General features: G+C 35.1%; 1 protein-coding gene across 2 annotated transcripts in view; it reads right to left on the bottom strand.

The window, feature by feature from the left end:
- The window catches only part of LCA5 (lebercilin LCA5), a 146,538-nt gene that overhangs the window by 51,230 nt on the left and 70,255 nt on the right, over positions 1-25,053 (bottom strand). For both annotated transcript variants that reach the window (XM_043591873.1, XM_043591872.1), the window contains exons 2-3: positions 7,206-7,546; positions 1,966-2,495 (exon numbers count right to left, since the gene is read on the bottom strand). In XM_043591873.1, the coding sequence (XP_043447808.1) occupies positions 1,966-2,495; positions 7,206-7,404 (729 nt within the window). In that variant the 5' untranslated portion in view covers positions 7,405-7,546. The remainder of the gene's footprint in view (positions 1-1,965; positions 2,496-7,205; positions 7,547-25,053) is intronic.

A 25,053-nucleotide genomic window follows, 5' to 3' on the forward strand; every position in this document is an offset into this window, starting at 1 on the left:
TTTTTCCTCTCTTCCTTCTTTCTCCTCTTTCCCCCAACACCCTATAAACCTCCTTCATAACTGGTTGTAAGAGAGAACCACAGCATATGTGTGTGTATGTATATGTGTGTACAATGCAATACCATGTTCTCTCTAGTTTTATACAAACATACACAGAGGTGGTTTTTGTTTTTTTTTATCATTATTAGCATTCTGTGCTCTTGGTTCCCAATTTCAAACCCTATGATTTGGCACATTTTATACTCCCCTTTAAAAATAATTAAAATGTTTGTTGTTTTTTGTGACAGTAATTGCTTTCAGCCCCTACCTCCAAGCCACCGCAAGGTAAGCGGCCCCTTAAAAAAAAAAAAAAATGTTTCCATATGTTTGCTCTGCAGTTTGAGTTGATCACTGGTGAAACCTACACAATATGGTATCTTCTGTGCACTCAAGCAGAAGATAATAATTGCTAATTTTATAGAGTTAAGTTAGATACTTTTTCTAACCACTTATGTACACTCTATTAGTAAGCCACTGCTCCTGGGCTTAGCATTGGTATATTGAACATGGTATACTATACAAAGAAGTACAATAACATACCCTGTATTAAAAATACCCAATTAATACATGGCAGAAGCTAATTTACTTGTAGTTCTGACTTGCCCTTCCTCAGAGAGCTGTCACAGCAGGCATTATTCCCATACTTTTCCCCTACCTTGGCTTTCCAAACTACTCATCAGTTTTAATAAGCCCTGACTCAAGGCTTCTGTTTGACACACACATACACACATACACATACATACATACACACACACACACACACACACACACACTCACATTCATGTGTATATTGTATATGCATTTACTTCTATGTAATTTTATCATGTGCACATGATATACATACATATGAGTTAGCATCTAATATAAATTCTCTGTATAACAATCATGGGATAGTACTCTTTTTCCAACTTGTTATAAGAAAAATACCTTTTTTTTTAAAGTTTATTTATTTAAAGAGAGAGCAAGCAGGCATGCATGCATACACACAGGGGAGGGGCAAAGGGAGGGAGAGAGAGAATCCCAAGCAGGCTCCACTCTGTCAGTGCAGAGCTCAATGTGGGCTCAATCCCACAAACCGTGAGATCATGACCTGAACCAAAATCAAGAGTTTGGCACGATTGAGCTACCCAGGTGCCCCAAGAAAAATACCTTTCTGGGTGCCCGGGTGGCTCGGTCAGTTAAGCATCCAACTCTTGATTTCAGGTCAAGTTATGACTGCATGTCTTAAGATCGAGCCAGCCCTGCATGTACTCAGAACTGGGCATGGAGCCTGCTTCAGGTTCTCTCTCCCTCTCCCCTTTTTCCCTTCTCCCACTCATGCTCCCTCTCCCTCCGCCCCTTGCCCACTCACACGCCCTCTCCCTCTCCCTCTAAAAATATAAAAATGAAAATAAAAAAATAAACGTTCTACTGTATTCTCAGGCTAGTAACTCAACATTCTTCTACCCACCTCTCATGTTAGTTTCTATTTGGGGGAATAAGGATATGCTCTGCTGCCAAAAATGTCTTTTACAAATGTTCAAAGAAATAAAAACAAAGTATTTTTCTTGTGGCATTTCTTACACAATGGCCCCAAATGTCAGTTTTATACACTACAGCTATTGGTGTACTGTTTTCAATTTTAGAGAAACACTCCAGTAATCAAATGATGTACTTACCCAAAATGACTAAGATTCGTAGAATTAAACACTCATTCATTCATTAACCTTCCCATTAATGTATAAATTTTTTGTATCTTGCTCTTAAATATACAATCTTAATTTTTTCCTAATCTTCCTCAGAAAGATAATTTTTAAAATATTAAAGAAATAGTTTTCATTTCTAAGCAAATCTGAACTTCAATAAGCAGTCTTAACAGAGTATGCTCTTAAATACCCAATGAAAAACGATATTAAAACAGCACAATTAAAGCTGTATAAGTTTTACCTTAATTCTTCTCTCGGTGTCATCTAATTTTAACTCTGCGGAAACCAGTTTCTTTGCCAAATCATCTCGTTCAGGTAGGTGTCTAGCTTCAGAGATCTTTTTCAGTTTCTGCAAGGAAAATTTTGTCCTATATAGTTCTCCTTCAGTATCTTTCACCCTTTTCTCAGTTGCCCGTTCTTTCTCTTGAGATTTTCTTAAGCGTTCTTTGAGTGCTGTAATCTCATTGTTATGATGAGCAATAAGTTGTGAGATTTCATTTTCTGTATCTTCAAACTTATTCAGGGCTTTCTCCTGTCTGTATTGAAGCCTTTTCAAAGCCTTATTTTCTTTTAGCAGCTCAGCTAACTTGACCTGGAGTTCAGTTACTTCATTCTGCAATTCATTGATTTTTAGCAGTCTTGCAGAAAGAACCCGTTTTGTAACAAGATCAGTATCTTTCCGAAGTGGCTCCCTATTGAGGCTCTGGGAGCGAAATCCCACTCGGACTCCCTTTCTGTTTGGTGGATCCTTAGGGCTTGGCTTCCTAGCGGCTAAAAAGGAAACAGTAACAATGTAAAGTGAGAGCCCTACCAATGTAATATTACTTATTCATTCTAACACAAGTGGATCCATAACATTCTTTAATTATATTGTTCCTTAAAAAATGACCTTACAAAATTTAAGTATCAGGTTTTAGAGGTCTTAATATAATGTTAATGTATATAAATATACAGATATTTATATACTAATGTTTTTATTAAGAAACATTAAGAGTCTTTTAAGAAAGGTCAAGAATATTCTGACTTATCAAAATGATATCTCAATAGTTTACAGGGAATTATTTTACACTGCTTTAAAATATGGCAGTATCAGCGGTATCTCCCTCTCTCTGCCCCTCCCCCATTCGCACTCTGTCTCTCTCAAAAATAAACATTGAAAAAAAAAAATTTTTTTTAATGCCAGTATCAGGCTTTACCATTTTCAACTTTATAGATAAGATGGCAAGCGAGAATTCAAACATGGTCATCATCACCATTAGCATGGTGTTTAATAAACACTGGACAAAACATTGTGATATTCAAGTAATTTATGCCAAGATATTTGGGATTATAATTCAGAATGATGAAATGTACGTTTTCTCTAAATTAACCAGAACTTTTTCTATATTTGGGGAAAGAAGATTACAACATAGTATACAACAAGAAGACTTGGGTTTGGGACTCTGATTTACCACTTAAGAACTTCCTAGGCAATTCGGCTAAATCTTTCCAGGTCTATTTTCCCCACCCATAGAATTAGGGTAACAGCACCTATATAACTAGGTTGTTGTGAGAACTAAACAAAGAATTCATATAAAATAGGAAGTTCTCCACAAATATTCTCTGGCACAATAAGAACCTAATCCCATTTATCAGCGATTAAAAATGAAAAGCACTTTTAGCAGTACAGACATGATTTTAAATGCTTGCTCAGGGGCTTTCTTTTGTGTAAGGTTCAATCAAAAACATTTGATGCAATTTGAGAACAAGACAAAAACAAAAAAACTACACCCTAAAAAATATATGCATATGAAATCCTTAAACTATACATATTAAATAACGTTTCGCAAAAATTTGGAATGTCATTATTTATACTAAAAGTTCATTAAACTTAGGCCCCAGTGTACAGAGCCCCTGTCCTTTAAAAGAGGCATCTGGAAGCCTGCCACAGTTGAGAATAATGAACTTTAATCTCCAAGGTGACTGCAGTTTTTAAGAAGGAAATGCATTCCAGATGAAAAAAAAAAAAAAAAAGAAAAGAAAAACTAGAAAATTTAACCTTTCCCTACCCATCTCTCTAGTCATGGATACCTTAATTCCATTATTTAAACAAGTAATATTTACAATTTACATTACAAAATTTCATTTAAAAAACAGAAGATTCTAATGACTGTGTTTTGAATGTGTACTGATTTGGGATTCCAGTTCTAAAAATGTGTGAATACACAAAAGGAAGTGGTAATGATAATAAATGAGGGAAAGCCTACTTGTAACTCTGAAACTACACTATCCAATATAGTAGTAGTCACTAGCCACATGTAGCTACTGAGAGATTTGAAACGTGGGCAGTCCAAACTGAGATCTGGTATACTGCGAAGTACATACTGAATTTCAAACACTTAGTTCAAAAAAAAAAAAAAAAAAAAAAGCAAGCACAATGTTCCAAACATAATGTTTTATACTAACTACATTTAGAAACAATAATATTTTGGGGGTGCCTGGGTGGCTCAGTCAGTTAAGCGTCTGACTTGATTTGACTCAGGTCACGATCAGGCTAGGCATCAGGCTCTGGGCTGACAGCGTGCAGCCTGCTTAGGATTCTCTCTCTCCCTCTCCCTGTGCCCCTCTCCTATGCACGTTCACTCTTTCTCCAAATAAATAAATAAATAAATAAATAAATAAATAAGATAATATTTTGGATATGTTGGTTTAAATGAAGTATATTATTAAAATTAATTTTACCTGTTTTTCTTTTTTAATATAGTTATCAGACAATATAAAATTGCATGTGTGGCCTACATTTGTGACTTGCATTATATTTCCTGTGGATAGCACTGCTCTAATTTTAAATTGGGGCATCCATCATTTCAATTTTCTTTCTTTCCCAACATACTGAGTTAGTAACAGTTTTGGTATCCATATACTATTATGGAATATGTACTCAACTCTTAGAATGACAGAAACTTTATACATAAAAATGATTATAAACATGAGTATTAATTCTTCCAAATTTCTGTTTTATGTATAAAATCATATTGCTCAGCAAACAAGATTTCATACAAATAGAAACTTATTTGAAAAGTTAAAGCCTATATAAGAATCGACAGAATTTTCCTCTAACATACTTCAGCTATTCAGTCAAACAGAAAGGCCTTCCAAAACCAACTTTTTCACATCCTAATAATTGGAACATTGATTTACAGCATATTCTATTCATATGACTACAAACTGATCATAAAAAGGACACTTAACCTAATTCAAAAATATTTCCTAAATGCCATTTACTTATTTTCATTTTTAAAACTATCAAGATGAAACACAGTGCTAATTCAAGTGAGAAGAGAAAAGATGATTGACTGTCATGTATATCACTCTTCATTTGCCCCTTGCTAAGTCAGTATGAAAAAGAGGGTGAGAAAGTATTGCTTTTTTTCTTCCTTCAGGTGATAAAAATAAAATATGACTCCTTTAAAAAACATGCAGTTAAAAAAAATGTAGTAAAGATGAATTACATATCTACAAAAAAACTCATTATTTATATTATTGGTAACACACGAGATAGAAAACATATATAACATGTAATATACAAACATGTATAACCTAAACTATCATCAAATTTTATCATTATGCATATAACTTTTGATAGAACAATTTCATTTTTAAAAATAATTAGATATGCTGATAATTAAAAAGAGAAAGGAAGAATATGCTATCAAACATTCAAATCCACAAATTCAAGTGTTCAAGATGCTGTTTTAATTACATGTGTTCTTTCCTTAGTTTAGTATACACTGGCAGTTGCAACTTAAATAGCACATTCTATTTAACACTAACTCAGTGTTTAAGGAAACACTAAAGTGCTTAAGTGTAACTGGTATGGTCCTGTTGATTGATCTAAGGTAGACAAATTACCACAGATTTTAATTCAGAAGGCAATACAAAGCAGAAAATAGTAAAAGTCAGACTAAAGACAATAACAGATTTTTCTGGGTGATGTTGGAACTGTTTTTCATAGATTTGTCTCAATTATCTTCTTAAATAAGGTAAGGTTTAAGAATTTCTCTTTAATTAGGTAGCCTCCTAAATTGCTTTGGGGAAGTAGTAAAAAATTAAAGTATTCCTGCAAGTAATTCACGAAGTATGTAAATTATTTCTCAGGAGTAAATGGGCATTGTCTAAGATTCAACCCTAAAGTCTGTTTATTCTTAATTAGATAGCAAAAGTTTAATATCAGATCATGCTTTCAACCACAAAATCAAAACAAGAGGCTCACACTGAGGAAAAGACCAAAAAACTTGTAGCACTGTACTGGAGAAAGAAAGAAAAGAAAGGAAATAAAAGAAGAGGAATGAAAAGGAAAGAAAGGAAGAGAAAGAAAAAGCACTCAACTGTTCTAAGTATCATCCCTGGGAAGTTAGATCAGGGGTCCATGAAAGGGTTGCTTTCAAAATTAACATATATTCTTTGCTGATTTTTTCAAAGCAAATGTTACTTTTCAAAGTAAAAATTTATAAAGGCAAATTTAATCACACCCCTGCTTAAATCTATTCTATAGCTAACTATTTCTCCACAGAAACAGACAGTCAATATATTATTATATGATTCAAGGTGTTTCATGACCTGGCCCCTGTTTCAGTTCCCAATTTTACCCCTCCCTGCCTTGCAATCTAAACTATATAATCTTTCTAAATGGGACTGTTATAGCTGTGCTGCATTTATTAATGAACACTATAATTAACTCATTTGCCTTAGTTTATAATTCTGTAGTGTATTTTTCTACGGTAGTCCTTACATATTTTGTCACTAAGTACATCAGAGGTTTTTTGACCAGAAATTCATTAAGACAAAGAAGAGATTTCTAGAATATTGCCTTGTCAAATATGTATTAATATGTAGTTCCAGACTAGTAACATTTTAATAAGACAAGTTATTTCTAATGATTAATCTTGTTTGCATTATAACACAGTTTAATAGAAAACAGAGTGGTGGTCCCAAGTCCCAAATTCCATTTCTAGAATTAATTTGAACTTTTGTAGTAAGTGCTGTGTAACCTAGATGAAGTAATTTTACTCAATCTATAAAAATGCCCCTTAAGTATTTTATAGCAATGTCTTCTGCTGCTTTTTAAAAGTGGAGACTTAAAAAGGTACTACTTTGTGATTTTTTTTTTGCCTGTATAGTACCTCAGAAACACCAAGACAAGAATTTATTTAGAAAGAATAAAACAAAATGAGAAGGCTTATGTACAGTTCTTTCTTCTGTATATAGTATGATTTTTATTATAACAAAGGATAATACACAGCACCATAAGCAACAACTATATATACAAAACTATGTGTATATAACACACACACACACACACACACACACACACACACACACATATAAATCAGCCCATTTCCATGCACATATCAATATACATAGTAATAGAAGAGTTTCATTCATACAACTTTCTTTAAACACTTAAAATGAGTCTTCTAGACTCTCTTTTAGAATGCTTACCTTGGTGATGTACTTGGCTATCTGAAATCTGTCTTTTAGGATTTTTTCCCTTTTTACTCTTAGGTGAAGAGGACTTGACTAGCGATGACCGGCCAGAAGATTGTTGAGTAGTTTCCAAATCAGATGAAGAATAAGAGTAATAATGTTTGTCTGTCTTACTTTCTTGATCATTATCTGGACTTCTTTCTCTTTCCCCCATGGTTTTTGAAAAATGTTCTCTATTCACATAATTTCAGATTTCCTTTCTCCAAAAAAATCCATGACAAGCCTGAAGAGCAACCTTTAGAGTCTTCAGATCCTGGTGATAATATTCATGTCTGCAATTTGTTTTCTCCAGATATCTGTAGTAGAGATTAGCCCATTAGCAACCAGAAGATACATATTTGTTCTTACAATTAAGGAAAGAGGGAAGGAAACTCATTATATTTTGTAAAATAGGTTTTATGGTTTATTATAATAAAAGATACTTAAAGCAAATAAATACTGCTTATAATTTTTAAAAGAGGCTATAATTCAATTCATCCCTATTTTCACATTGTTATTTATAGTCTATAGAAAAGACAGAATGTTGTAGCTTGGACAGAGAACATACAAAGTACCTAATATATAATTGTTTCTGAATAAATGCTAACTGAATTTGACTCCCCTGAATGTTAAGATTTATAATAAACACAAATGCTGATTTTTGACAGATGAATAATGACCATTATTCACCATTTTTTTCTTTTCTGGGGAGGCAGGGAGTGGTAAAGGCAAGCCTACTACTAGAAACAAACAAAAATAACTACATAAAAATGTAAAATTAAAGTATGTAAAAAATTAACCAAATTTAAACACCTGGTGAAAAAGTTGCAATATGACAGAAAAATAGTTATCATCCTTAACATATAAATAAATAACTCCTATGACCCCACAAGAAAAATATGAGGTCAAAAGTTAAATGGGCAAATACGTGTTAAGACCCATAGCCGGCAGTGCACTCAAAGAAAAAAGGGCAGGGTGTGCCCAGGGGGCCCTCAGTGGTCATGAGTTTGAGCCCCACGCTGGGGTGTAGAGATTACTTAAATATTTTTTTAATGCTGCTGGAATGCCTATCAAGAGAAGATCCACAGTGGGGCACCTGGGTGGCTCACTCAGTTGAGCACCCGATTCTTGAATTCAGTTCAGGTCATGATCTCATGGTTCATGAGACTGAGCCCCACATTGGGCTCTGCACTGATAGCATGGAGCCCGCTTTGGATTCTCTCTCCCCCTCTCTGCCTCTCCCCTACTCACGCTCGTTCGCACTCTCTCTCAAAATAAATAAACATTTAAAAAAAAAAGATCCACAGGATATTTGGGAAAAAAAGTTGGCAAGATATATTAAAACTTTAATTATGCTTTTAACCTTTGGCCCAATAATCCCATTCCTATGTAATAAGAAAATAATCCTAAAATTAGGGGAAAAGTTATGCACAAATGTTTATGCAGTACAATTTTTTTTATTTTTTTCAATATATGAAGTTTATTGTCAAATTGGTTTCCATACAACACCCAGTGCTCATCCCAAAAGGTGCCCTCCTCAATACGCATCACCCACCCTCCTCTCCCTCCCACCCCCCATCAAATATGCAGTACAATTTAAAAAAAAAAAAAGAAGCAAACAAAATCTCTAACAATAGCAGAATAATTAAGAATATTGTAAAAATCAATACAGCATAATATCATGCTGTCGTTAGAAAAACTTATAAAACGTTTGTGTTACCAGAGGAAATGTTTATACTACTATGGTAAAGAAAAAATTCAAACTAGTGAACACAATATGATCTCAACTACACATATTCATAAAAAAAAAAACCAAAAACCCAAAAGTAAGGAGTACTCTTCCCTGATGAAGTGAAAAATATTTGCAAAGTAAGGGATATATATACACCCAAACAGTGTCTGAGCAGCATGGATTTTAGATGATTTTTTTCTCTCTTTATATATTTTTATTTTCTATTAAAATAAAATTAGATTACTTTTTTAATTGGAATAATCGTTTTTAATATTTAAAAAAATCCCACTGATGAAATTACTATCACAAGTATAGTGCTTCTAGCACTATATGAAAGAAACATATGCACAAGGTGGCACTACTACTGTTCATTGCAGCAGTATTACAGTGGTAGAGAACTAAAACAATCAAAGGACCATCAATGAGGAACTAGCTACATCTAACCACACAGTGAAGTACAATACTATCAAGGTACTAAGGGAATGAGGACTACCTCTGTGTATTTTCTGCAGTCTGGAGTGACCTCCACAATGTATTAAGCACAAGAATATGGAGAAATCATGTATAGTCTTTCTTCATCAAAGAGAGATTACAAATTTGCATACATAATGCTTTATATTTTTAAAAAGGAAAAAGATAAAGAAACACTTAATGGGGGGGGGGGGAAGAAGGGTTCTGTAAGGCAAGGCTGTCTAATAAAACTTTCATCAAGAATGGAAATGTTCTATAATCTGTGCTGTCCAGTATGGTAGCTGGCCACATATGGCTACTGGACACCCTGAAATGTGGTAAATGTGACTGGATAACTAATTTCTTAATTTTGTTGAATTTTAATTAACTTAAGTTTTTAAAGCTGCATATACTGGTGCTTGGCTCATTGAATCTCAATGATCTCATCTTTAAAGACAATAATAGTAACTTCCTTAGAGAACTGCTATGACAGTTAAATGGGGATAATTCAATAACTATGACACAATAAGCACTCGGTAAAAATCAACTATTTACAATTCAAACATACAAGATATTCAGTAAATTGATTGATATTCCTTGTCAAAACTGTTTTAATTCCAATAATATAACTAAAAGCTGATTAAATAGTATAGATGGGGATTATTTGTTTATATGCATATAGCAGAAGCAACTCCCTATGACCTATCACATCTTAATCAGAGGTGCCTAACTTTTCATTGCAAAAGGTAGAACCCACAAAACATTACCTGTCATTTACCTCCTATGCACCAACACCCACTCTCCCCCATCCAACCTCAAATATATGCATAAAGTTTAAAAAAAAGGAAACATCCACTGACCCATTATTCAAGTCCCTCTCCCTGGAATAACTATTTTAATGGCTTATACTTTCATGCTTATGCTATTTCTTGAATTAGCAACTTGAGACTATAAAAGATGAGGATTTAACTTGTGACTCATTTTAAATGTTTGCAACATGCAACGGCTTGTTGGGTTATGCAAGCTTTTTTCCTTAGAATTCCTAATTGTCCTTTTATCCTATTGAAAGGAAAAAACCACCTTTCTATATCACTAATATTTACCCAGCTTCCTAGTCATTCTATCTACAGGCTGAATCCATTCCATTCTTCCTCTTAAAGACATTTTCCTTGGGACCAATTATTTCCTATTCTACTTTAAACAATTACTTTGTATATCTGTTATACCACTGTCATTCTGGCATCACTTTTATAGTACTTCTGAGTTGACCCACCATTTCTAGTAGCTCATGTCACCGTCTTTAGTTTTGATCATTTTACTGATCCATATCCTCAAATAACTTGAACAGAAAGGGTATATAGATAGGTTAAGAGGTAAATGTTCTGAGTCCTTATATACCTGAGAACGTCTTTATTTTGCCCTCCAATCTGATACTTTTCATAGGTTCTGCATTCTAAGTTAAGTCATTTTCTCTCAGAACTTTAAAGACACTGCTCCACTGTCTTCTAAACCCTGAAGAGGTTCTTGCTAGATGTTACAGTCAATTCTTTTATTCAACATGTATTTCTTTTGAACTTTTACCATGTAACCATAAAGAAAACAACAACAACAATAATCCTTGCCATTATGGAGTTTACACTCTAGTTATGCTCATCTGATTCTCATTCCTTTATAGGTTATCTTTTTTCCCCCTCCTTAGGAGCTTTTAGAATTTTCCCTCCTCTTATACTGCAATTCCACAACGTGCCTAGGTGTGGGTCATTTTTTTCATTGATTGTGTTGCCCCTTTATCTCCCTCCTTCTTTTAATATTGAAACAAGTATCTTTAAGCACTAGAAATGTTATGTTACTTTTCTGATAACCCACTTTCCTGTTTACTCTTTTTAAAACTGACTAAATAACTGACTAAATAACAAACCTGCTCTCTGTTTTTCTATTTTCAAATAGAAACTTACTCAACTTATCTTTTAACTATCCAGGGTTGTTCTGTTTTTTGTTTTTAATTTGTATAAACACTTTAATTTCCAATAAATCTTTCTTACTATGATTTTTTAATAATTATTCTGTTCTTGCTTTACTGAGGCAATACATTTTTATTTCTCTGAGAACACTAGACATTTTATTTTTATTTTATTTTTTTAATGTTTGTTTTTGAGAGAGACAGTGTGTGAGTTGGGGAGGGGCACAGAAGCTGAAGGAGGCTCCAGGCTCTGAGCTATTAGCTCAGAGACCAACACCGGCTCCAGTGGGGCTCAAACTCACGAACTGTGAGATTATGACCTGAGCTGAAGTCGGGCACTTAGCCAACCTAGTCACCAGGTGCCTCCATTTTGTTTGTTTTAAATTAAGATCTCTTCTGATTCAGGAACTATCTGTTTCACATGGTGAAAGTTTTTCTCTTTACCATAGAATTTTCATTTATAATACTGCTGGTTTTATTTTTTTGAAGGTAATTATTGGTTGTCCACTGATAAATAAGAAGAAAAAAGAAGAATGAATGGAAAACAAGTACATATGAGTAGGGGTTCCTGATAGGCACACTATGCTTTAGGATGAACAGCAGAGAATCAGTCATTTTCCATGGGGCTCCCCTAGATGAGGAGGGATAATGTCCAGATACAAATGTCCACCATCACAACTGTACTTCTCCTTTAGAGTTGTCTTTATTTTTATTTCCAGAAAAAATGACTTCTGTATTTTTTGATTGGAAAGAAAAGGAGTGGTGAAGAGCAGGGAATATTATACTGAGTCACTCTGTATGGGATTCAGTGGAAAAGGAGGCATAACTATTATATGGTTATATATTTATATAGTTATATATATAGTTATATGTTATAACTAGTTATGTGTTATAACTATATATAGTTATAGTTATATATATAGTTATAACTACATACAGTTATAACTATATATATATAGTTATGTAGTTGTATAGTTATAACTATATATATAGTTATATATTTCAACTATTTTTCCCATTTTCAGTTACCCTTGGTCTCTGACTTTAAATGCTAAGATTCTCTAAGATCCTGTTAAATATATCTGAACTTTCTTTGCTATAGTTCCCTCTTGAATATTTTGACATAGTTTTCTCTGTTTTAATGTTTCATCCATCATTATTCTTTTCCTCTTTCAGAAAATGTGCTGTGATGTTTTATCAGAGAGTACCCGACCATCCCTTCAAAGTTATAGGTTCATTCTGTTGTTCTTCTTTAACATAGTTTTAATGTGGTCTTCAAGGAGAGAGGAGAAAAATACAAATCTACATCTTTAATTTGTTAATGTAACAAATATATTTTAAGCCAATTATTTCTAAGTTATTCCCACCCTTTTAAGGCAACTTGATATAAGCAATCACTTTTCCAAAATCCATACAACTGCAATTCATACACCAAGTCAGTCAACAAAAATTAGTGATGGTACAGATGCCATTATAGACAATGAGGAAAGCAATTTGAGCAAGAATACACTGTGAGTTCTTTTAGAGCCGGGTCTGGCTCTTCCATCAAAGAGAGACAACTAAGAAAAAGTCATAATGTCCTTTATTCCTTTAGGGAATATATAAAAGATATGTACATATAATATATATGAATATATATCCTTCATATATTCCTTAAAAATATTGCATGTTAATTATATGAGAAACTTTAAAAGTGACAAAATTCAAGAGCAACCCCCAAAATACTAGAGAATACCTTATCTTTACCCAGTTTCTGATTTAGGATCTATTCTGAACTAAGGTGGGTATTTCTTTTTTTATTTTAAAAAATTTTTTTAATGTTTATTTATTTTTGAGAGAGAGATTGACAGAGTGTGAGCAGGGGACGGGCAGAGAGAGGCAGAATCTGAAGCAGGCTCCAGACTCTGAGCTGTCAGCACAGAGCCTGACATGGGGCTTGAACTCACAAACCATGAGATCATGACCTGAGCTGAAGTCGGATGCTCAACCAACTGAGCCACGGAGGTGCCCCATAAGGTGGGTATTTCTAACCTACATATACTTGTGACATCCTATAATATGTTATAATCCTTCATGAAAACAAACATTCCTTAGAAAATATAGCACTCAATGACTTAAGCCTTCCCAAGGAATAGACTCTTAGACACCTATGAAAATTTACTTTTAAAAAATTAGTGGGGCACCTGGGTGGCTCAGCCATTGAGAGTCCAACTTCAGCTCAGGTCATGATCTTGCAGCTTGTGAGTTCGAGCCCCACGCCGGGCTCTGTGCTGACAGCTCAGAGCCTGGAACCTACTTCAGATTCTGTGTCTCCCCCTCTCTCTGTCCCCCCCATGCTCATGCTCTTTCTCTCTCAATAATAAATAAACGTTAAATTTTTTTTTAAAATAAATAAATAAATAAATAATTAGTACTTAGACCTTGTGGAAACGATGTTGCCTGGCTAATAGTACTGCCAGAAAAAGTCCACATAAGCAAACAAAAAGTAACAAATTAAAAACAAAAAGACCCTAAACACTAGGCTAAAAGAAAAAGGAAGATGAAGTAAGGCAACTAATAAAACAACTACTAATTTTTCTTACAAAGTATAACTATTAAACAACCAATGACTCAACAAAGAAATCAAAAAGAAAATAAAATACATAGGAACAAATGAAAATGAAAACACAGGAGTCCAAAATCCTTTGGGACACAGTGAAAACAGTTCTAAGAGGGAAATTCATAATGATTTGTACTTACCCCAAGAAACAAGCAAAATCTCAAATAAGCAATCTAACCCAGCACCTAAAGAAGCGTCAATAGGGAAAGGCCCAAAGCTTGTAAAAGAAAAGAAATAATAAAGATCAGAGTGAAATAAAGACTAAAAAAAGAAAAGATTAATGAAACCAAGAGCTGGTTCTTTGAAAAGAAAAACAAAATTGACAAACCTTTAGCCACACTCACCAAGAAAAAAAGAACTCACAAATAAATAAGATCAGAAATTAAAGCGATGTAACAAATGAAATACAAAGAATTAGAATAGAATGCTATGAAAAAAATTTATGACAACAAATTGGGCAATTTAGAAGAAATGGTTAATTTCCTAAATAAATATACAATCTTTCAAAATTGAATCATGAAGAAATAGAAAATCTAAACAGACTGATTACTAGTAAAAAAAAAAATTGAATTGATAATCAAAAAACTCCCAACAAAAATAAATCTAGGATCAGATGTATTCACACGTAAATTCTACCAAAAATTTAAAGAATACCTACTCTCAACATTTTTCCAAAGAACACATATAGATGGCCAACAGACACAAGAAAAGATGCTGATTATCACTGATCATCAGGGAAATACAAATCAACACTACAGTGAGATATCACCTCACACCTGATAGAATGGCTAAAATCAACAACACAAGAAACAACGAGTGTGGGCAAGGATGTGGATAAAGGGGAACCCTCTTGCACTGTTGGTGGAATGCAAACTGGTGCAGCCACTCTGCAAAACAGTATGGAGGTTCCTCAAAAAGTTAAACATAGAACTACCCTATGATCCAACAATTGCACTACTAGGTATTTACCCAAAGAATACAAAAACACTAATTTAAAGTGATACATGCATCCTCATGTTTATAGCAGCATTATCTACAATAGCCAAACCATGGAAACAATCCAAGTATCCACTGACTGATAAGTGGATAAAGAAGATACGGTATATATACACAATGGAATATTACCCAGCCATAAAAAGGCATGAAATCTTGCCATTTACAATAGCATAGATGGAGCAAAAGAGTATTATGCTAAGTGAAATAAGTCAGTCAGAGAGACAAATAAACCTTATGATTTCATTCATATGTGGAATTTAAGAAACAAAACAAAAAAACTTAGGGGAAAAACTGAGAAGCAAACCAGGAATGGACTGATGGTTACTAGAGGAGAGATGGGTGGTGGGATGGGTTAAATAGGTGATGGGGACTAAGGAGTGCACTTGTGATAAGCACTGGATGTTATATGAAAGTGCTGAATCACTAAACCGCACACCTGAAACTAACATTACACTGTAGTTAACTAACTGGAACTTAAATAAAGACTTAAAAGAAAAGAAAAGAAAAGAAAAGAAAGAATACCTATTCTTCTCAAACTATTCCAAAAACAGAGGAGGAAGGAAAGCTTCCAGATACATTCTATAAGGTCAGCACTACCATGATACCAAAACCAAAGATACTACTGAAAAAGAAAACTACGAGTCAATATACCTGATGAACATACATGCAAAATTTCAACAAAATATTAGCAAACCACATTCAACAATACATTAAAACAATCATTCAGCATGATCAAGTGGGATTTATTCCAGGAATGCAAGGATAGCTCAATATCTGCAAATCAATTAACATGATACACCACATAACAAAATGAGGGGTAAAAATCATATGGTCATCTCATTAGATGCAGAAAAAGCATTTGACAAAATTCAGAATTGTTCAAGCCATCTATTGAACAAAAGCTTTCAACGAAGTGGGTTAAAAGAAAACATACTGCAGTATAATAAAGGCAATATATGTCAAACCCACAACTAAACACCATACTTGCTGAAAAACTGAGAGCTTTTACACCAAGATCAGGAACATGACAAGGATGTCTACTCATGACACTTCTACTCAAATAGTACTGGATATCCTAGCTACGTCAATCAGACAAGAAAATTTTAAAAAGGCGTCCAAATTGGTAAAGGAAAAAAACTGTCACTATTTGTAGATAATACAAAACTATACATAGAAAACCCTAAAGACTCTACCAAAACACTATTAAATTAATTCAATAAATTTGCAGGATACAAAAATAATATACAGAAATCTGTTGTGTTTCTATACACTAATACCAAAGTAGCAGAATTTTATTTACAAGTTCCATTTACAATTGTTCCACAAAGAATAAAATACCTAAAAATAAATTTAACCAAGAAAGTGAAAGACCTATACTCTCAAAACTATAAAACACTGGGCACGTGGGTAGCTCAGTCAGTTAATCATCTGACTCTTGATCTCAGCTCAGGTCAGGATCTCACAATTCATGAGTTTGAGCCCCATGTCAGGCTATGTGCTGTCAGGGCAGAGACTGCTTGGCATTAGCTCTGTCTGTCTCTCTCTTGCTCTCTCTCTCAAAATAAATAAATAACCTAAAAAAAAAAAAAAAACCCTGTAAAACACTGATGAAAGAAGTTGACAATGACAGAAGCAAATGGAAAAATACACCACGCTCATAGGTTAGAAGAATTAATGTTGTTAAAATGTCTATACTACTCAGAGTAACATACAGATTCAATGCAATCCCTATCAAAATACCAACAGTATTTTTTTTACAAAACTAGAATAACCCTAAAATTTGACTGGAACTACAAAGACCTCGAACAGCCAAAGCAATTTTGAGAAGGAAGGAAAAAGCTGGAGGAACCACAATCCCAGACAGTACTGGCACAAAAACAGACACACAAATCAATGGAACAATATAGAGAGCCCAGAAATAAACCCGCACTTGTGTGGTAAATTCATTTGACAAAGGAGGGTATATACAATGGGAAAAACAGCCTCTTCAATAAATGGTATTGGGAAAACTGACCAGGTACATGCAAAAGAATGAAACTAGACCATTTTCTTAAACTATACACAAAAATAAATAACACAATAAAGACCTAAATGTGAGACCTGAAACCATAAAACTCCTAGAAGAAAACATAGGCAGTTATCTCTTTGATATAGACCGTAGCAACACTTTTTAGATATTTCTCCTCAGGAAAGGGAAACAAAAAGCAAAAGTAAACTACTGGGACTACACCAAAATAAAAACTTTTGCACAGAAGAGGAAACCATAAACAAAAAGGCAACCTAGTACACCTGTTAAGGGGTTAATATCCAAAATATATAAAGAACTTATACAACTCAATACCCAAAACCAAACAATCCAATTAAAAAATAGGTAGAGAACCTGAATAGACTTTTTCCAAAGACATACAAATGGCCAATGGACACAAGTAAAGATGCTCAATATCACTAATCATCAGGGAAATGCAAATCAAAACCACAATAAGATATCACCTCAAACCAGTCAGAATGGCTTATATACAAAAAGAAAAATTATAAGTGCTGGAGAGGATGTGCAGAAAGAGAACTCTCATGCACTGTTGGCAGGAATGTAAACTGGTGCAGCCATTGAGGAAAACAGTATGGAGAGTCTTGAAAAAATTAAAAATAGAAATACCACTATCTATTAAAAATAGATATTCCACTACTGGGTATTTACCAAAAGAAAACAAAAACACTCATTTAAAAAGATATATGCACCCTTACATTAACTGCAGCATTATTTACAATAGCCAAGATATGGAAACAACCCAAGTGTCCATCCACTGACGAATGGATAAAGAGGATGTAGTATATACACAATGAAGTATTACCCAGCCGTAAGAAAGAATGAGATCTTGAAATTTCTGACAACATGGGTGGACCTTGAGGGTATTATGCTAAATGAAATAAATCAATTAGAGAAAGACAAATACTATATGATTTCACTTATATGTGGAATCTGAAAAACAAAACAAATGAAGAAATTTTTAAAAATCAGAAACAGACCCATAAATACAGAAAACTGGTGGTTACTCGGGTTGGAGGTGGGGTGCCTAGGATGGGCAAAATGGGTAAAGGGGAATGGGAGGTACAGGATTCCAGTTATGGAATGAATAAGTCATGGGGTTGAAAGGTACAGCATACAATATCTAGTCAAAGGTATCGTCATGGCATTGTATGGTGACAATAACTTCATATGTAGTAAGCATAGCATAACCTATAGGTTGTCAAATCACTACGCTGTATGCTTAAAACTAATGTAACGCTGTGTCAACTGTACTACAGTAATTTAAAAAAAAGGATAAGCAAATAAAAATAAGTACTCTAGCTTAATAAGATTACATACCAACTTAGCACTGGAATGAAACCTGGGGGATCACTCTTTTCTTTGAACAGATTAAGAAAACTAGCACCCATAAAAACAAACTGGGTTACCCAAGATTACAATTTACCTAAGGTTACAGAGTTAAGACAGTAAGCCTTGAAATGGAACACAAGCATACCTCAGATATACTGCAGGTTTAATTCCAGACCACCACAATAAAACGAATATTCCAATAAAGTGAAGACTGAAAGAAAAATAGTCAAATGAATTTTTTGGTTTCCTGATGCATATAAATGTTTAAACCATACTGCAAGAGCATTATGTCTTTAAAAAAAGGTATATACCTTAATTTAAAAATACTTCATTGCTAAAAAATGCTAATTATCATTGGGACTCTCAGGGAATTGTAATCTTTTTGCAGTGGAAAGTCTTGATAATGATGCATGCTGACTGATCAGGGTGGTGGTTGCTGAAGGACTGGGTAGTTACAGTGATTTCTTAAAATAAGACAATAAAGTTTGTGTCACTGATTGATTGACTCTTCCTTTCATGAACAATTCTTCTGTAGCATGCAATGCTGTTTGACAGCATTTTACTCTTGGAACGTTCAAAATTGGGATTAATCCTCTCAAACCCTGATGCAACTTTGTCAACTAAGTTTATATAATATTTTAAATCCTTTGTTGTCATTTCAACAATCTTCACAGCATCTTTACCAGGAGAAGATTCCATATCAAGAAATCACTCTTTGTTCATCCATAGGAAGCAACTCCTGTTCAAGTTTGATCATGACACTGCAGTAAGGCAGTCACACCTTCAGGCTCCACTTCTAATTCTGGTTCTCTTGCTATTTCCAACACATCTGCATTGACTTCCTCCAATGAAGTCTTGAATCCCTCAAAGTCATTCATGAGAGCTGGAATCAACTTGTTTCAAACTTCCATTAATGTTAATATATAGACCACAAATAACTGTTCTTCATGGCATCTAGAATGGTGAATCCTTTCCAAGTTTTCAATGTACTTTGCCCAGATCCATCAGAGGAATCACAACATATAGCAGCTACAATCTTATAATATGTATTTTCAAAATAAGATTTGAGTGTCAAAATTACTCCTTGATCCAGGGACACAGAATGGACGCTGTGTTAGCAGGCATAAAAACAACATGAATCTGTCTGTCCCTCTCAGAGCTCCTGGGTGACCAGCTGTGTTGTCAATGAGCAGTAATAGTTCAAAAGGAGTCTTTTTTCTTGGGCAGTAGGCCTCAACGGTAGGCTTAAAATATTTAGTAGACCATGCTGTAAACAGATGCGCTATCATCAAGGTTTTGTTCTTCCATTTATAAAGCAGAGGCACAGATTTAGCATAATGCTTAAGGGCTCTAGAATTTTTATAATGGTAAACGATCACTAGTTCAACTTAGTGTCATTAGTTGCATTAGCTCATACCAAGAGTCAGCCTGTCCTCTAACGCTTTGAAGACACTGACTTCTCCTTTCTAGCTATGAAAGTGCTAGATGGCATCTTGTTTCTACAGAAAGCTGTTGTCTACACCGAAAATCTGTTGTTTAGTAAAGCCACCATCTTTATTATCTTAGATCTACTGGATAACTTGCTGTAGCTTCTACATAAGCACTTCCTTAACCTTGCACTTTGATATTAAGATGATTTCTTTCCTTAAACCTCATGAGTCAACTTACTGTAGCTTCAACTTTTTTTTTTTTTTTGCAGCTCTCTCTCAGCCTTCACAGAACTGAAGAGGGTTAGGGCTTTACTCTGGAATAGGTTTTGGCTTACAGACTGTTATAACTGGTTTGATCTTTTATCCAGACCACCAAAACTTTCTTCGTATCAGCAATAAGGCTGTTTCACTTTCTTATTCATGTGTTCACTGCAGCAGCACTTTTGATTTCCTTAAAGAACTTTTCCTTTGCACTTGCAACTTGGTTGTTTGACACATGAGACCTACCTTTTGGCTTATCTTGGCTTTTGACATGCCTTCTCATCAAGCTTAAATCATTTCTAGCTTTTGATTTAAAGTGAGAGATGTCTGAATCTTCCTTTCTCTTGAACACTTACAGGCCATCATAGAGTTATTAACTGGCCTAATTTCTATCTTGCTGTGTCTCAGGGAATAGAAATGCCCAAGGACAGGAAGAGAGAGATGGGGTAACGGCTGGTTGGTGGAGCAATCAGAATACACACAGTAATCAGTTAAGTTCACTGTCTTACACAGGTGCAGTTCATGGCACCCCAAAACAATTACAGTAGTAACATCAAAGATAACTAATCAGAGATCACCATAACAAATATAGTAAAAACAAAAAAGTCTGAAATACTGTGAGAATTAAGAAAATGTGACACGGACAGAAAGTGAGCAAATGCTATTGAAACAATGGTGCCAACAGACTTGCTCAATGCAGGGTTGCCACAAATCTTTAAATTGTAAAAAAAAAAAAAAAAAAAGGCAGTATATGCAAAGCATATCAATGTGCAATGAGGTATGACTGTACAGTTTTCTCTCAGTTGAGTAATCCATTTGGTATTTCAATATCAACAATCAGATGAGAACTGCCTCATCTTTGAAGTCATCTCCATCAGCATCTATCTCATACTGTTGCCCTCCCACAACTAAAACTAAAGAAACATTTCTGCTCTTTTTCAGAGCTAAACCTTTGACCTATCTCCCTTCCCACACTTCTCTATCTCAAGGATTCTGCCCCTGCTACCCTCTGTATAGGACCATTCCTATCAACAGAGGCTCTAATAAAGCTGTTGTGTACCTCTACATTCAAATGCATCTATGATGCAATTGCTCTACTCTAATTTTCCAGTGAATCTCTTTGGAAGAGTAATCTAGAATCTAGAATGTTATCTCTACTTTCCCAACCAGAATCTGAATCCACACTAGTCAGGTTTTCACCCCCACCATTCATCTTGGCTAAATCCAGTAGCCAATTTCCCATACTATTCATCCTTGCCCTTACAGCAACATTTGAAACAACTAACCATCTCCCTCCTTCCACAAGTCTCTTTTCTTTCTAGGCTCCCATAGCCAGCTGCTTTCCTGGTTTTCTTACTAACTCTCTGGCTGTCTCTTCTCAGTCTCTTTTGTTGAGTCTGCCCCCTCTTCCTTATCTCTAAATGTTGGAAAACCCAAGTCCCCACATATTGGCCTTCTTTTCTTTATCTACACTCTCTCCTTAGGTGATCTCATCTAGACTTCATTTACTCTTTCAGATTCACATATCACCTATGTATTTGACAACTCCACCTGGGTATCTGAAAATCATTTCAAACTTACATATCCAAAACCAAAATCATGACTTGTCCTCTTTCTACACCCACTCTTTCCTATTTTTCTAATTTCATTAAATGGCACATCCATCTACTAGATTTTATGTTGCAAATCTAAGGATCATGGATTCCTTCTTAACCTCACATCCCACATCCAAACTTTTCTCTTAAGAGAGAAAAGTTACCTAAATTAACAGAACACTGAAGATTTATGTTCCACGTACAGTTCTCCAGCTAATTTAAATTAATTCTTTGTGGGGCGCCTGGGTGGCGCAGTCGGTTAAGCGTCCCACTTCAGCCAGGTCACGATCTCGCGGTCCGTGAGTTCGAGCCCCGCGTCAGGCTCTGGGCTGATGGCTCAGAGCCTGGAGCCTGTTTCCGATTCTGTGTCTCCCTCTCTCTCTGCCCCTCCCCCGTTCATGCTGTGTTTCTCTCTGTCTCAAAAATAAATACACGTTAAAAAAAAAAAATTTAAAAAAAAAAAAGCAAAACAGAAAAACTACAAGTCTTGCCCAATTTCAATTCCTAAGAATTGTTTATTTCCTAACAATTATCACTTTGACACTACCCCCCAGCCAATGCAATCATTCTAAACCAGCATTGTCTAAAAGAAATAATGTGAACCATATAAAGAATTTAACATTTTTTCAGGAGCTGCAGGAAAACACAAACTGTGAAATTTTATTTTTTTTTAAATTTTTTTTTTCAACGTTTATTTATTTTTGGGACAGAGAGAGACAGAGCATGAACGGGGGAGGGGCAGAGAGAGAGAGGGAGACACAGAATCGGAAACAGGCTCCAGGCTCTGAGCCATCAGCCCAGAGCCTGACGCGGGGCTCGAACTCACGGACCGCGAGATCGTGACCTGGCTGAAGTGGGACGCTTAACCGACTGTGCCACCCAGGCGCCCCCAAACTGTGAAATTTTAATAGTATATCTTATTTAACTCAATAAATCCAAAATACTATTTTAACATATGATTAATATTTAATAGTATTATTAAGGAGATATTTTATGTCCTTTTTATGGACTAAGTTTTCAAAATTCCATGTGTATTTTGCACTTACAGCATATCTCAATTCTGACTAGCTAGCTCAGTAGCCACTGTATTGGATAGCACAAATGGCCTGGAGTGCTACTATGGCGATGCTAGAAAACCAGCAAATCGAACACATCATTTTTCATCGAAAAATTAACTTATTTCTAAAAAAAAAGTCCCAAATAGTATAGGTCACACATAACAGGTCAGAAAAAGATGAGCAGAAGCCCATTCAGTACCAGAAGCCTCCTTATATAAAGTTTCAAACGAATCAGAAAGCAGACCTAAGCCAAAAGTCTACTATATATGGAATATCATGATTAGCTGATTCATGTGACTAAGAAAAGTTCTTAGTTTTAGGGGTGCCTGGGTGGTTCAGTCGGTTGAGCGTCCAACTTCTGCTCATGTCATGATCTCACAGCTTGTGAGTTTGAGCCCTGCATCGGGCTCTGTTCTGACAGCTCAGAGCCCAGAGCCTGCTTTGGATTCTATGTCTCCCTCTCTCTCTGCCCCTCCCCCTCTTGTGCTCTGTCTCCCTTTCTCTCTCTCAAAATAAATAAACATTAAATTTTTAAAAAATAAACAAAAAAGAAAAGTTCTTAGTTTTAAGAAAAAAAAACTATACAAAATCAAAGAACTGTTAATTTCCTGTCATTTCCCTGTATTCAGGCTTCTTTGTGTAAAACATTGGTGCCTGGCTATCTCTCCTGCCAGCAGAAGAGCTCATACAACAGACAACTAGATGAGTAAAATGAAAACAAACTAAGAGAGAAAGATATAAATAAGGAGATCTCTCAAAAAGGAATGGAAATAACTGAAGATGAGACAAAGGTAAAAACAATATTGTTGCATTTAAAACTGCAACTGCTTCTCTCCTATAAAAGAGATAAAGTACTATAAACAGATAATAAAACCAAGTAGTTTTTCACTCTTCTACCTATATTTTCCAGGATATCCCCTAAGCATTTCTTTATCCTACCTTTATTTACAGAACACCTACTATTTTTTTTTAATGTTAATTTACTTTTGAGAGAGACAGACAGACACAGTGTGAGTGGGGGAGGGACAGAGAGGGAGGGAGACACAGAATCTGAAGCAGGCTCCAGGCTCTGAGCTGTCAGCACAGAGCCCAACACAGGGCTGGAACTCACAGGCTGTGAGATCCTAACCTGAGCCGAAGTCAGACGCTTAACCGACGAAGCTACCCAGACACCCCTACACAATACCTATTCTTGCTTTAAAATCAAACTATGTTTAGATTTTAAGTATGGTTTCCCAGACTCTACGTCAGATCACAATATATATTACACTTAAAATTTAAGGCATAATCAGCTTCATTTTAAACAGCATTTTGAAACAGTGGGTCAAATTAAAGCATCTTAACTACAGCATGCATTCCCAAAGTCTAGTCAGTCAAATGAAAACATCACAGAATATTTATTCATTCATGCATAAGGCATTTACTGAACACCTACTATGCCAGGCACCAACCTATGAATGGAGATACAAAATTAAGTAAGATACAACTGATAGCCTACTATTAAGAAACTCCAATACAAGAAGAAAAAGATAATGCAAGAGTATGAGTACTAATGACCAAAAAAGTAAAGCAGGCTAAGTAAACTTATAACTAAGATTAGAGGAAAGGGGTGTCTGGGTGACTCAGTCAGTTAAGCATCCAGCTCTGGATTTCACCTCGGGTCATAATCTCTTGGTTAATGAGATGGAACCCTGCTTCGAGCTCATATATGTATGTGCATATGTATATACATACACATATATATATATGTATGCATATACATGTATGTATATATATATGTGTGTATGTATATACATATATATAAAGAAACAAACAAACAACTAAGATTAGAGGACAGAGGGAGTTTGGGGACAATTCCAGGTAAGGCCTAAATTGAATCTTTAGCTATTAGCAGAGGTTATGCACAAGTATATGTATTTGTGGATTGTTTTTTTTAGAGGGGGCGTGGGGAGGGAGTTGGGCAGGTAGATGAGGTGAGAGAAGACCCAATTTCAGTAAGAGGAAGCAGCATTTGCAAAAGTAAAAGGCATTTATAAGTGTGGAATATCATCAAACTGCAAATAGTACACAATTGTGCTAATACAGTGGCTACTGAGCTAGCTAGTCAGAATCAAGATATGCTATAAGTATAAAATACACATGGAACTTTGAAAACTTAGTCCATAAAAAAGGTCATAAAATATCTCCTTAATAATACTGTTAAGGGGTGCCTGGGTGGCTCAGGCGGTTAAGTGTCCGACTTCAGCTCAGGTCATGATCTCAACGTCTGTGAGTTCGAGCCCCGCGTTGGGCTCTGTGCTGTCAGTTCAGAGCCTGGAGCTTGCTTCGGATTCTGTCTCCCTCTCTCTCTGTCCCTCCCCCACTCAC

This window comes from Prionailurus bengalensis, chromosome B2, assembly GCF_016509475.1.
Source record: "Prionailurus bengalensis isolate Pbe53 chromosome B2, Fcat_Pben_1.1_paternal_pri, whole genome shotgun sequence".
NCBI classification, from domain to species: domain Eukaryota; kingdom Metazoa; phylum Chordata; class Mammalia; order Carnivora; family Felidae; genus Prionailurus; species Prionailurus bengalensis.